Genomic DNA, 13,907 nt, shown 5'->3' on the forward strand with positions numbered 1-13,907 from the left:
CATGAGCTAATTGATAATGAGGTTGCTTTTATTATTACGGTGCCACGCCCCCTCCTTGTGTGGATTTATGGGGTTCTATGAAATATAGTATTGCCCTGTTATAATAACCCTCCTCTCCTGTGGCAAGCATCAATTCTTCTCTCTTTTCTGGACAGCTATCTTCACTCTGAGCCATAGGTAGGCAGACATCCTTTTTCTTGTTTGTGTCTGTGGGATCTTAGGATATAAGACAGGTGAAATTTAGACGATAAGCTGTAACAATATTCTCAACAACGATAATGATATTTTTGAAAGTAATAGCTCAAATATATGTTTTTTTTATTAAAAGAAATAGTGTGATTGGATTTCATCAAATGAATAGCAGGTTGTCGTCATTTGGTTCTTAAAACTTGTCTGTTGCTAACAACGGTACATTAGAGCATTTCGTCACTTATAAAAGTAGTGCACGTTCCAGTCTTAACAGTCAACAGATTTGATCTAAAACAATAAAATAAAGACATTTAAATTGTGCTTCTTTACAGGATATATATTCCCTTTCTAGAATTGACATTATATCCACATAGTTTTGAGTTAAAATGTGAGTAAGATTCTACGAGTTGCACACTATGAATACAGCTATTGTTGTCTGGTAGATTTGACTTCACAAAACGTATAAACCTTCAAACTGCTGTTAACGGACAAAATACAGTATTTAATAGGTATTACCAATTGCAAAATTATTGATTTATTAATAAATACTATAGCAGATCTTCTAAATATAGTTTTATCATTAAAATTATGTTGTTTTCTAGGGGAAATAACTTTACATTTGGCCATATTGTTGGGTTTCCATGAACAATATTGTTTTCCTTGAAGATTTCTGTAGAACTGTGTCTAATTTCTAAAACCGTTTGTTAAGATAAAGTACATTTGTCTTTATTTTGCATGAAGCATGAACCCAAGCCTTCTGGACCACAGCATGCATCATTTCCCCAGCAGCACCTACCCAGAGGACAGAGCAGAGCATCCTCCCTCCTTTCTACACGACAACTCGTCCACCCCTCCATCCTCCTCTCGCTCAAGCGGAGGATCCCTTATCTCTATGCTCCTACAGAAAACCGTTGAGAGTGAACAGACCCTCCAGGAGAGCTCTGCTGCATATTACAACCCCGAGGCGCATATTTCCTTCTCTGCCTTGACGAGCCGTAGACTGGTGAATCATCACAGCAGCACTTCTTCCAAGAGCAGCAGCACCACCATGGAGCCTCTGTCTCCAGCCAGCCAGGCATCCACTGGGGCCAGCCCCAATGGAGCCGGGTCGAACCAGGACTGGACCCTGGAGCTGGGGGATAGACGTCAGGCAAAGCGTGCCAGAGTAGAGAACATCATCAGAGGCATAGCAGTCTCTCCTCCCAGTCCCAGTGTTCATTGTACACATGGAGAAACCACTCCTTCCAATGACCTTCAGAGTGAGACAATGGAAAACAAACAGAAGAGCAAAAGGAAACAGAGGGTGCCGCCGCCGCACCAGGACCTCCTGAGGACGGGGGGCGCTAGCGGGAAGAGTACGGACGAAGGCCATAACCTGAGGAAGCAGCTTCAGACCATGCAGAGGATACTGGGTCTACTCCAGGCCAGGTTCATCCAGATCTACGAGTATCAGACTGAGTCTCAGGAGGACGTCAGGGATGGGACGTTTTCAACAGGTGTGATGGAGGACGACCACCAAAGTACTTGGAACAAAGGATACCCGGAGACAGAGGTGTTTATGGACCCTTACAGTGAGTTTAACAATGGAGGGCCTTTAGATAGAAGTCATCTGGGGTGGAAGAATCACAAGCTAACTGACTACATCCACTCAAACCCAGACAAAGAAGACAAACTCCTAGCAGATATTCTCAAGTATGAGCTCTCCAGAGCCGTAAACTCAAGCGTTGACTCGATTTTCAAAAACATATCACATACATTATTCAAGCCACCACAGCTACACATCAAGGATGGGGGAATGGTGGAAACAGACGATGAGCCCGTGTTCCTCAGCTCTCATGAGCCAGCGTCATCATCCACCCACGTAGACAGCATGTCACGACTCCCCCCATGTTCCAAGAGTGGTATGGCCCAACAACTACCAGAGATTCAAACCGAGGCTCTATCTCTGGTTGTTCAAAAGCCTGCTTCAATGACTCGCCCATGTTCTCTAAACCTGACAGTGAAAAGGCCTCTCCATTTCCATCAGCCCTCACTCCTATACAACCACCCCACTGATCTACAGGAAGACCACCAAGTACTGGATAACCTGAAACACAACGGTTTCCATCACGATACCTTCGGAGGGCTCCCGTGTAGACCTACTACCATGGGTCTACCTACCCCAGAGATGGTTGACTTATTGTGGGATCCGGTCAAAGTGAAGTCCAAGGTGACCTCCAGGCCACCCAGGAGTCCACAGGTTCACCACCCCACAGCCACAGGGCATAATATGCTTCTGGACAGTCTCGGTCTCCCTCACGTTAAGATGGAGTATGGTAGCTTTCAGAGTATGGTGAAGAGGACCTCATATGTGCTGAATGTATCCTTTGAAAATAGTATTTTATTTGATTTACATTTCGGTGGTTTACCACATTATTCAGACAGTAAGGAAATGAGATGGGGAGACACAGGCAAGTAGGAGAAACAGAACCCTGGTCTCCGTCAGTGGTGGAAAAAAGGACCCAATTGTCATTTGAGTAAAAAGTATAGATACCTTTAATAGAAAGTTACTCATGTAAAAGTGGAAGTCACCCAGTAAAATCCTACTTGAGTAAAAGTTTAAAAGTATTTGGTTCTAAATATCAAAAGTATAAATAATTTCAAATGACATGTATTAAGCAAAGTAGACAGCACCATTTTCTTGTTTTTAAAATGTACGGATAGCAATGGGCACTACAACATCATTTACAAAAGATGCATTTGTGTTTAGCAAGTCCGCCAGATCAGAGGCAGTAGGGATGACCAGGGATGTTCTCTGTTTAGTGAGTCCTCCAGATCAGAGGCAGTAGGGATGACCAGGGATGTTCTCTGTTTAGTGAGTCCTCCAGATCAGAGGCAGTAGGGATGACCAGGGATGTTCTCTGTTTAGTGAGTCCGCCAGATCAGAGGCAGTAGGGATGACCAGGGATGTTCTCTGTTTAGTGAGTCCTCCAGATCAGAGGCAGTAGGGATGACCAGGGATGTTCTCTGTTTAGTGAGTCCACCAGATCAGAGGCAGTAGGGATGACCAGGGATGTTCTCTGTTTAGTGAGTCCTCCAGATCAGAGGCAGTAGGGATGACCAGGGATGTTCTCTGTTTAGTGAGTCCTCCAGATCAGAGGCAGTAGGGATGATGACCAGGGATGTTCTCTGTTTAGTGAGTCCACCAGATCAGAGACAGTAGGGATGACCAGGGATGTTCTCTGTTTAGTGAGTCCTCCAGATCAGAGGCAGTAGGGATGACCAGGGATGTTCTCTTGATAAGTGGGTGAATTTGACCATTTTCCTGTCCTGTTTAAGCATTCAAAATGTAACAAATACTTTTGGCTGTCAGGGAAAATGTAGACATTAAAAAAGGATATCATTTTCTTTAAGAATGTAGTGAAGTAAAAGTCGCCCCAAAATATAAATAGTAAAGTCAAATACAGATACTTAAGTAGTACTTTAAAGTATTTTCTACACCACTGGTATCCGGTGGTGTAAAAAGTATTTGTGACGTGCCAGGAAGTGTTACCACGACACCATGGCTCTGCACCGATATTTTACTATAGAATACTTCTATATACTTTTCATTGATTTAGTAAATCTGTAATATGATGTGGTCAACCATGACGATCTGTATTTTTCATTTCCACCTAATTATAGATTCTTTGGTTGGCTTTCTTTAGTGAGGCAATTGGCTTCAGGTAGGATGAGTCATATCCACAATACTGTGCCTAAGAAAGATTGCCTTTCTTTGAGGTTTTCGCTAAGTGTCTCATAATAACCTTTCTCTGCACCACATGGATAGTCTATAAACGGAAAAAAAAATCTATTTAGTTTTCTTCTCTATCCGGGAGAACGATATCTATGAGGCTTGGGAGAGCATTAGTAGCTGTGGAAGGATGCACTTCAAGGAGAATTTACCCTTTGATCTTGTGATCTCTACTCCGAAAGGAAATTGCTTCTACTATCTGAGTGTCGTCTAATGATAGCAGGACAGAGAAAAACATTGATGTAAAAAATAATATCTGTCTTTGAAAGTAATTGTCGGGATTCAGGAACAGAAGCTTGTTTTCAAACGGTATAAATATTGAAGTAGGGAGTGTAGAAACATAGTGAAACCTATTGATGTGAAAATAAAAAAAAGAGTAGACATGATTTTCTTTAGGAATACTATTTATTTTCTCCTGTTCATGTTATTCTGATGTATGGAATGACTTGAGTAGTGTATCTGTTTAGCTCTATAACCTGACCTGTAGGAGGGTCTGACCCTACACCATCTGTATCTGTTTAGCTCTATAACCTGACCTGTAGGAGGGTCTGACCACACACCATCTGTATCTGTTTAGCTCCATAACCTGACCTGTAGGAGGGTCTGACCACACACCATCTGTATCTGTTTAGCTCCATAACCTGACCTGTAGGAGGGTCTGACCACACACCATCTGTATCTGTTTAGCTCCATAACCTGACCTGTAGGAGGGTCTGACCACACACCACCTGTATCTGTTTAGCTCTATAACCTGACCTGTAGGAGGGTCTGACCACACACCATCTGTATCTGTTTAGCTCCATAACATGACCTGTAGGAGGGTCTGACCACACACCACCTGTATCTGTTTAGCTCTATAACCTGACCTGTAGGAGGGTCTGACCACACACCACCTGTATCTGTTTAGCTCCATAACCTGACCTGTAGGAGGGTCTGACCACACACCACCTGAAGAAAGCCAAGTTGATGTTCTTCTATACTCGCTACCCTAGCTCTAACGTGCTCACAGCCTTTTTCTCCGATATCCAGGTAATGGAATACACTACATGGCCAAAAGTATGTGGACCCCTGCTCGTCCAACATCTCATTCCAAAATCATGGGCATTAATATGGAGTTGCCCCCCCCCCCTTTGCTGCTATAACAGCCTCCACTCTTCTGAAAAGGCTTTCCACTAGGATGTTGGAACATTGATCTGGCTTGCAGTCGGCGTTCCAATTCATCCCAAAGCTGTTCAATGTTGAGGTCACGGCTCTGTGCAGGCCAGTCAAGTTCTTCCACATCGATCTCATGGCATAGCCATGCTGAAACGGGAATGGGCCTTCCCCAAACTGTTGCCACAAAGTTGGAAGCACAGAACTGTCTAGAATGTCATTGTATGCTGTAGGTTTGCCCAGACCAAACCATGAAAAACAGCCCCAGACCATTATTCCTCCTCCACCAAACTTTACAGTTGGCACTATGCATTCGGGCAGGTAGCGTTCTCCTGGCATTCGCCAAACCCAGATTTGTCCGTCGGACTGCCAGATGGTGAAGTGTCTGGTGATCTTAGGCTTGTGTGCGACTGCTCGGCCATGGAAACCCGATTCATGAAGCTCCCGATGTTGCTTCCAGAGGCAGTTTGGAACTCGGTAGTGAGTGCTGCAACCGAAGACATGAGCAACATGCTTCAGCACTCTGTGATCCTGTTCTGTGAGCTTGTGAGGTCTACCACTTCGCGGCTGATCCGTTGTTGCTCCTAGACTTTTCCACTTCACAATAACAGCACTTACTGTTGACCGGGGGCGGCTCTAGCAGGGCGGACATTTGATGAACTGACTTGTTGGAAAGGTGGCATCCTATGACGGTGCCACGTTGAAAGTCCCTGAGCTCTTCAGTAAGGCCATTCTACTGCCAATGTTTGTCTATGGAGATTGCATGGCTATGTGCTCGATTTTTATACACCTGTCAGCTTCGGGTGTGGCTGAAATAACCGAATCCACTAATTTGAAGGGGTGTCCACATGTTTTTGTATATATAGTGTATACAGATTTAAATCTGTTATATATGACGTGTTATATATCCAGAGAATTATACAGATTTTAATGAATGACCTTTACCAGTATTACAAGTCCTGGTAGAGCGAATACCTGAAATGTTGAGATAGAATCCCCTAATAGAAAACAATCACTGCACACATAACTGTGGGCAATTTGCTTTATTCAAAATAGTTCATACATGATTTATTGACATATTTACAAAGAATGCAGAAACAGTTGGATGAACAAAATTCTCACACATACTAAAAACAACTAAATTAAACCTACATCAAAGTGAAATAACCCAGACATAACGATCACTCATTTTAAAATAACTTATAATGTACTTACCCAAATCGTTTTGTTTCTTTGTGTTCCCATACAGCTCACTCGGTGTATCATGTCCCAGCTGATTAAATGGTTCAGTAACTTCAGAGAGTTCTACTATATTCAGATGGAGAAGTTTGCCCGGCAGGCCCGAGTGGAGGGAGTTAACAGTGTGAGGGATGTAGCAGTGAGGAGAGACTCGGAGCTCTTCAGAGCCCTCAACATGCATTACAACAAGGCCAATGACTTTCAGGTACTGTAAATCTCTCTATTCGTTAAAAAAAAATTGACCATCCTGATCTCACGAGCCTACATTCTGTTTCACTAATTGCGGATTCACACGGATTGAATTCATTGTGCTGCTCATGACTTCATCCCTTACGTCTCCATTGTGTTCAGCTGGATTCCTGTACAGACAGTCAATCTGATCCAAAGATAAGATGGTATGCACAATACATTGTTTATATGTGGTCAGCATGTACAACAGGTAAGTTCATGGAAGTCTAAGCACAGATTTTTTATTTTTATAAAATAAAAAAAAGAAGCTTTAAATCTGTACACGTCTACAAAGATCAATTCAAGTATGGTGAGTTGAAAACAAACAAAACGCTTAAAAAATGGGTCAAAGGTCAATAGGCCAGACAGATATAAAACCAGATAGTTCAGAGGGGTGGAATTGATTACATTTGATGTTGGTTATTCTGTCTGATGTCATAATGGAGAATAGAATATGAGTTGTATTCATTCATCAACAGAATCAACTGTTTATTCTACTCTGACCCCCCCCCCCCCCCCCCACCCTTCCTGGACACCACACACACACACAACTAACATTTTGGCTGGATCCCAGGGTCAGCTGCATTGCAATACTCCTAGAACTATTTTTGAGGTTTAAATGCCTTGTTCAAGGGAACAACGGCAGGAGATTTTAAACCTGTTGCCAATTCCTTTTGACTTATTTCCCTGGACCTGGATTCAAACCAGCCTGCTTACTTACCCAAGCATTGTGATCTTGCCAAACGACATCACAAACAACTTTACAAACGACTACAAATGACAAGACAAAGAAAAGACTGACAGTTCAAAAGCAAAGTATAACTTACCATCAACACGTCTGCCAGCCAGGTAACAAAATAACTTTGTATATCAGAAAACGTGCCGTTACCAAGGTTAGTGTAGTACACTAAAACTGAAACAAAAAATAATCCTTAAAAAAAAAACAATTTTATAAACTAAAGTAAAATAATGAAAGAAACGTGTTTGAAAAACTAAAACTATTATCTTTAAAAACAACCTAAATAAAAACCGACATGAATATGTTCAGTTTTAGTCGCTTTTTTTGTTTTGGAGGGGGGTTAAAAATCAAAGGGGCTTTTCAAGCTTAAAAATGTGTTTTTTAAGCTTGAGAATCCAGAGGGTAAACACTTCCAGGAGAATGTGATGTTTCAAACAGACTTAACTTGTGCATCACTATGTATCACTAGCTAACAGGTAACAAATCCACTACTTTCTCTACCTAACACTTAAAACTAAATCATATAAAATCGAAATATATATGTTTTTCATAAAACTCAAACTACAGTCGTGGCCAAAAGTTTTGAGAATGACACAAGTATTAATTTCCACAATGTCTGCTGCTTCAGTGTCTTTAGATATTTTTGTCAGATGTTATTATGGAATACTTAAATATAATTACAAGCATTTCATAAGTGTCAAAGGCTTTTATTGACAATTACATGAAGCTGATGCAAAGAGTCAATATTTGCAGTGTTGACCCTTCTTTTTCAAGACCTCTGCAATCCGCCCTGGCATGCTGTCAATTAACTTCTGGGCCTGATGGCAGCCCATTCATTCTTGCATAATCAATGCTTGGAGTTTGTCAGAATTTGTGGGTTTTTGTTTGTCCACCTGCCTCTTGAGGATTGATCACAAGTTCTCAATGGGATTAAGGTCTGGGAAGTTTCCTGGCCATGGACCCAAAATATCGATGTTTTGTTCCCCGAGCCACTTAGTTATCACCTTTGCCTTATGGCAAGATGCTCCATCATGCTGGAAAAGGCATTGTTCGTCACCAAACTGTTCCTGGATGGTTGGGAGAAGTTGCTCTTGGAGGATGTGTTGGTACCATTCTTCCCTCATGGCTGTGTTCTTAGGCAAAATTGTGAGTGAGCCCACTCCCTTGGCTGAGAAGCAACTCCACACATGAATGGTCTCAGGATGCTTTACTGTTGGCATGACCCAGGACTGATGGTAGCACTCACCTTGTCTTCTCCGGACAAGCTTTTTTCCCGGATGCCCCAAACAATCAGAAAGGGGATTCATCAGAGAAAATGACTTTACCCCAGTCCTTAGCAGTCCAATCCCTGGACCTTTTGCAGAATATCAGTCTGTCCCTGATGTTTTTCCATCCTCCAAAAGTCTTCACCTTACTGTGTGTGCAGATGCACTCACACCTGCCTGCTGCCATTCCTGAGCAAGCCATGTACTGGTAGTGCCCCGATTCCACAGCTGAATCAGCTTTAAGAGATGGTCCTGGAGCTTGCTGGACTTTCTTGGGTGCCCTGAAGCCTCCTTCACAACAATTGAACCGCTCTCCTTGAAGTTCTTGATGATCCGATAAATGGTTGATTTAGGTGCAATCTTACTGGCAGCAATATCCTTGCCTGTGAAGCCCTTTTTGTGCAAGGCAATGATGACGGCACGTATTTCCTTGCAGGTAACCATGGTTGACAGAGGAAGAACAATGATTCCAAGCACCATCCTCCTTTTGAAGCTTACAGTCTGTTATTCAAACTCAATCAGCATGACAGAGTGATCACCAGCCTTGTCCTCGTCAACACACACCTGTGTTAACGAGAGAATCACTGACATGATGTCACTTGGTCCTTTTGTGGCAGGGCTGAAATGCATTGGAAATGTTTTTTGGGGATTCAGTTCATTTGCATGGCAAAGAGGGACTTTGCAATTAATCTGATCACTCTTCACAACATTCTGGAGTATATGCAAATTGCCATCATACAAACTGAGGCAGCAGACTTTGTGAAAATGTATATTTGTGTCATTCTCCAAACTTTTGGCCACGATTGTGCACTGAACACAAATATAAACATGTAAAGTGTTGGTCCCATGTTTACTTAACGGAAATAAAATATTCCAGAAATATTCCATATGCACAAAGTTTATTTCTCTCAAATTTCTTGCACAATTGGGTTTTCATCCCTGTTAGTGAGCATTTCTCCCTTGCCAAGATAATCCATCCACCTGACAGGTTTGGCATATCAAGAAGCTGATTAAACAGCATGATCATTACACAGATGCACCTTGTGCTGGGGACCGTAAAAGGCCACTAAAATGTGCAGTTGTATCACACAACACAATGCCACAGATGTCTCAAGTTATCCCCCAGAGCTGTTGCCAGAGAATTGCATGTTCATTTCTCTACCATAAGCCGCCTCCAATGTCATTTTAGAGAATTTGGCAGTACGTCCAAACGGCCTCACAAATGCAGACCACGTGTAACCAGTCCAGCCAAGCACCTCCACATCCAGCTTCTTCACCTGCGGGATTGGCTGAGACTAGCCACTCGGACAGCTGATGAAAGAGTGGGTTTGCGCAACCAAAATAATTTCTGCACAAAATGTCAGAAACGTCTCCGGGAAGCTCATCTAGGTGCTTTTCGTCCTCACCGGGGTCTTGACCTGACTGCAGTTTAGCGTCGTAACCGACGATGGCAACTGGTATGCTGGAGAAATTCTTCATGAATGAATCCGTTTCAACTGATGTGGCGTCGTGTGGGTGAGCGGTTTGCTGACGTCAACGTTGTGAACAGAGTGCCCCATGGTGGCAGTGGGGTTATGGTATGGGGCAGGCATAAGCTACGAACAATTAACACAATTGCATTTTGTCGATGGCCACTATGAATGCACACAGATACCGTGACGAGATCCTGAGGCTCATTATCGTGCCATTCATCTGCCGCCATCACCTCATGTTTCAGCATGATAATGTACGGCCCCATGTCACAAGGATCTGGACACAATTCCTGGAGGCTGAAACTGTCCCAGTTCTTCCATGGCCTGCATACTCAGACATGTCACCCATTGAGCATGTTTGGGATGCTCTGGATCGAGCAACTTCACACAGCCATTGAAGAGGAGTGGGACCACATTCCACAGGCCACAGTCAACAGCCTGATCAACTCCATGTGAAGGAGACGTGTCGCGCTGCATGAGAAAAATGCTGGTCACACCAGATACTGACTGGTTTTCTGATCCACGCCACAATAGTTTTGTTAAGGTATCAGTGACCAACAGATGCATATGTGTATTGCCAGTCAATGTAAAATCCATAGATTAGGGCCTAATGAATGTCTTACTGTTAACTGATTTCCATATGAGCTGTAACTCAGATGGCCGTTCTTTGCCTCTATAGCTCTGTCTATATACTATATGTATATAGTATACATATTTATTTTTAACCAAAATGGTGGCGGCTTGTTTTTGAATTGCAGATTGTCCATTTACATATATCTTACAGGTTGTGCCTTTAATCTACAGGTTCCTGACAGGTTCCTTGAAGTGGCTGAGATCACACTACAGGAGTTTTACATTTCCATCTCTCTGGCCAGAGACTCAGACCCATCCTGGAAGAAAGCCATTTATAAGGTCATCAGTAAACTGGACAGTGATGTACCGGCTGAATTCAAAGCCCCCCTCACAACATAGAAAGAGACAGACGGAGGTTGCCGTATTTAAAAACAAAGTGTATTTTCCTGCACGGGCCATGTATTGAATCGAAGCCATGCTAAACGTACAACAGCAGGACAGGGTACCCGGTGTTTCGATATATGGTCAATGTGGACGGTTCTGTAAGTCGCTTTGTAAAAACAGTGTACGGTAAATAAGCATTGTTAACGCCATTTCCCATTCAGATGTCCGTCGTGTGAAATGTGTGGCTGTACAGTAGGCCTATGTCACAGTTGGGTTTTATATTCACACAGTAGGAGGATTGTAGAGAAAATTGCAATGTAGTTTCAATTAAAAAAAAACAATGTATACCATTTTGCTTGATATTGAGGCATGCGTTGCTGTAGAATCGATTATTAAAACCATGTTGGCGCATGTGAATTAAATTTGTATTTTTTGCTACATCAGATCAATCTACCAATAATACAAGAGACCTTAATTTAGAATTTTTCAGTATACGTCAATTACGAAGGCAGTTTCAGCCATGCTAGTGAATGGGAGGACTGCATTATTGCATTACATAATCTAAAAAAGTTTTAAAGTTTCAAGCAACCACTGATGCTTTCTAAACTGTTGTAAAGAAACAACTCCACAGACAAAAAAAAAAAACACAATCCACACAAGTACAAAATCCTTTAATATACAATAGGTGCAAGTCAGCATGCGTTTCATTCTACTAGCCTGGTGTGATCAGAACAATGAAACCTGTATAACATGTCAAACCTAAACTCACGTAACATTGACGTCACCCCAATACCATTAATTACATATTCAGTACATACTGCTTGGACTCTGGCGAGAGGAGGAGACGTCCAGAACAACATTCTTTTAACCGATGGACATCAAACCTAGTTTACATCACATCATATCAATATACTCACCTTGACGTCTCTGCTAAAAGTTCCAGCACGTCTCACAGGAAGAGGAAAGAAGGCAAAATCAAAAGCTCCATATTGGATATTTCAATCAGACATGTGGTTTTCAAAAGGCGTGACCTCAAAACATGACTTGTGGGTTTGTCTTCATATATCCCGGCAGTGTTAGTTGATTCGCCATCCAGTGGTGCTGTAGTGTTCTGTTGAGTGCATCTCCAGGAAATCACAGTCGTAGTGTAACGCCTCTCTCTAGAGCTGCCCGCAGTAGTACCTCTCTCTAGAGCTGCCCGCAGTAAGTGCTTCTCTCTAGAGCTGCCCGCAGTAGTGCCTCTCTCTAGAGCTGCCCGCAGTAGTGCCTCTCTCTAGAGCTGCCCGCAGTAGTGCCTCTCTAGAGCTGCCCGCAGTAGTGCCTCTCTCTAGAGCTGCCCGCAGTAGTGCCTCTCTCTAGAGCTGCCCGCAGTAAGTGCTTCTCTCTAGAGCTGCCCGCAGTAGTGCCTCTCTCTAGAGCTGCCCGCAGTAGTGCCTCTTTCTAGAGCTGCCCGCAGTAGAGCTGCCTGCAGTAGAGCTGCCTGCAGTAGTGACTCTCTCTAGAGCTGCCCGCAGTAGTGCCTCTCTCTAGAGCTGCCCGCAGTAGTGCCTCTCTCTAGAGCTGCCCGCAGTAGTGCCTCTCTCTAGAGCTGCCCGCAGTAGTGCCTCTCTCTAGAGCTGCCCGCAGTAGTGCCTCTCTCTAGAGCTGCCCGCAGTAGTGCCTCTCTCTAGAGCTGCACGCAGTAGTGCCTCTCTCTAGAGCTGCACGCAGTAGTGCCTCTCTCTAGAGCTGCCCGCAGTAGTGCCTCTCTAGAGCTGCCCGCAGTAGTGCCTCTCTCTAGAGCTGCCCGCAGTAGTGCTCTTTCTAGAGCTGCCCGCAGTAGAGCTGCCTGCAGTAGTGACTCTCTAGAGCTGCCTGCAGTAGTGACTCTCTCTAGAGCTGCCCGCAGTAGTGCCTCTCTCTAGAGCTGCCCGCAGTAGTGCCTCTCTCTAGAGCTGCCCGCAGTAGTGCCTCTTTCTAGAGCTGCCCGCAGTAGAGCTGCCTGCAGTAGAGCTGCCCGCAGTAGTGCCTCTTTCTAGAGCTGCCCGCAGTAGAGCTGCCCGCAGTAGAGCTGCCTGCAGTAGTGACTCTCTCTAGAGCTGCCCGCAGTAGTGCTCTCTCTAGGGCTGCCCGCAGTAGAGCTGCCTGCAGTAGAGCTGCCTGCAGTAGTGACTCTCTCTAGAGCTGCCCGCAGTAGTGCCTCTCTCTAGAGCTGCCCGCAGTAGTGCCTCTCTCTAGAGCTGCCCGCAGTAGTGCCTCTCTCTAGAGCTGCCCGCAGTAGTGCCTCTCTCTAGAGCTGCCCGCAGTAGTGCCTCTCTCTAGAGCTGCCCGCAGTAGTGCCTCTCTCTAGAGCTGCCCGCAGTAGTGCCTCTCTCTAGAGCTGCCCGCAGTAGTGCCTCTCTAGAGCTGCCCGCAGTAGTGCCTCTCTAGAGCTGCCCGCAGTAGTGCCTCTCTCTAGAGCTGCCCGCAGTAGAGCTGCCTGCAGTAGAGCTGCCTGCAGTAGTGACTCTCTAGAGCTGCCCGCAGTAGTGCCTCTCTCTAGAGCTGCCCGCAGTAGTGCCTCTCTCTAGAGCTGCCCGCAGTAGTGCCTCTCTCTAGAGCTGCCCGCAGTAGTGCCTCTCTCTAGAGCTGCCCGCAGTAGTGCTTCTCTCTAGAGCTGCCCGCAGTAGTGCCTCTCTCTAGAGCTGCCCGCAGTAGTGCCTCTCTCTAGAGCTGCCCGCAGTAGTGCCTCTCTCTAGAGCTGCCCGCAGTAGTGCCTCTCTCTAGAGCTGCCCGCAGTAGTGCCTCTCTCTAGAGCTGCCCGCAGTAGTGCCTCTCTCTAGAGCTGCCCGCAGTAGTGCCTCTCTCTAGAGCTGCCCGCAGTAGTGCCTCTCTCTAGAGCTGCCCGCAGTAGTGCCTCTCTCTAGAGCTGCCCG

The 13,907-nt window shown here is 44.6% G+C and overlaps 1 protein-coding gene across 1 annotated transcript; it reads left to right on the forward strand.

Moving 5' to 3' along the window:
* Window positions 1-6,263: 6,263 nt before the first annotated feature.
* On the forward strand, window positions 6,264-11,399 carry LOC116356139 (prospero homeobox protein 2-like). Its single transcript, XM_031800073.1, has 2 exons — window positions 6,264-6,557; window positions 10,861-11,399. The coding sequence occupies exons 1-2, from the start codon at window positions 6,378-6,380 to the stop codon at window positions 11,026-11,028; spliced, it is 348 nt and encodes a 115-aa protein (XP_031655933.1). The 5' UTR covers window positions 6,264-6,377; the 3' UTR covers window positions 11,029-11,399.
* The last annotated feature ends 2,508 nt before the right edge of the window (window positions 11,400-13,907 follow it).

Source organism: Oncorhynchus kisutch, linkage group LG21, assembly GCF_002021735.2.
Source record: "Oncorhynchus kisutch isolate 150728-3 linkage group LG21, Okis_V2, whole genome shotgun sequence".
In the NCBI taxonomy this organism is placed as follows: Eukaryota; Metazoa; Chordata; class Actinopteri; order Salmoniformes; family Salmonidae; genus Oncorhynchus; species Oncorhynchus kisutch.

What these genes read in the sequence shown, in the direction of transcription:
- LOC116356139 (XM_031800073.1), top strand. Translation starts at nt 6,378, where the DNA reads ATGTCCCAGCTGATTAAATGGTTCAGTAACTTCAGAGAGTTCTACTAT. An exon ending in ACAAGGCCAATGACTTTCAG is followed by an intron (nt 6,558 to 10,860) that starts GTACTGTAAATC and finishes TTTAATCTACAG; the next exon opens with GTTCCTGACAGGTTCCTTGA.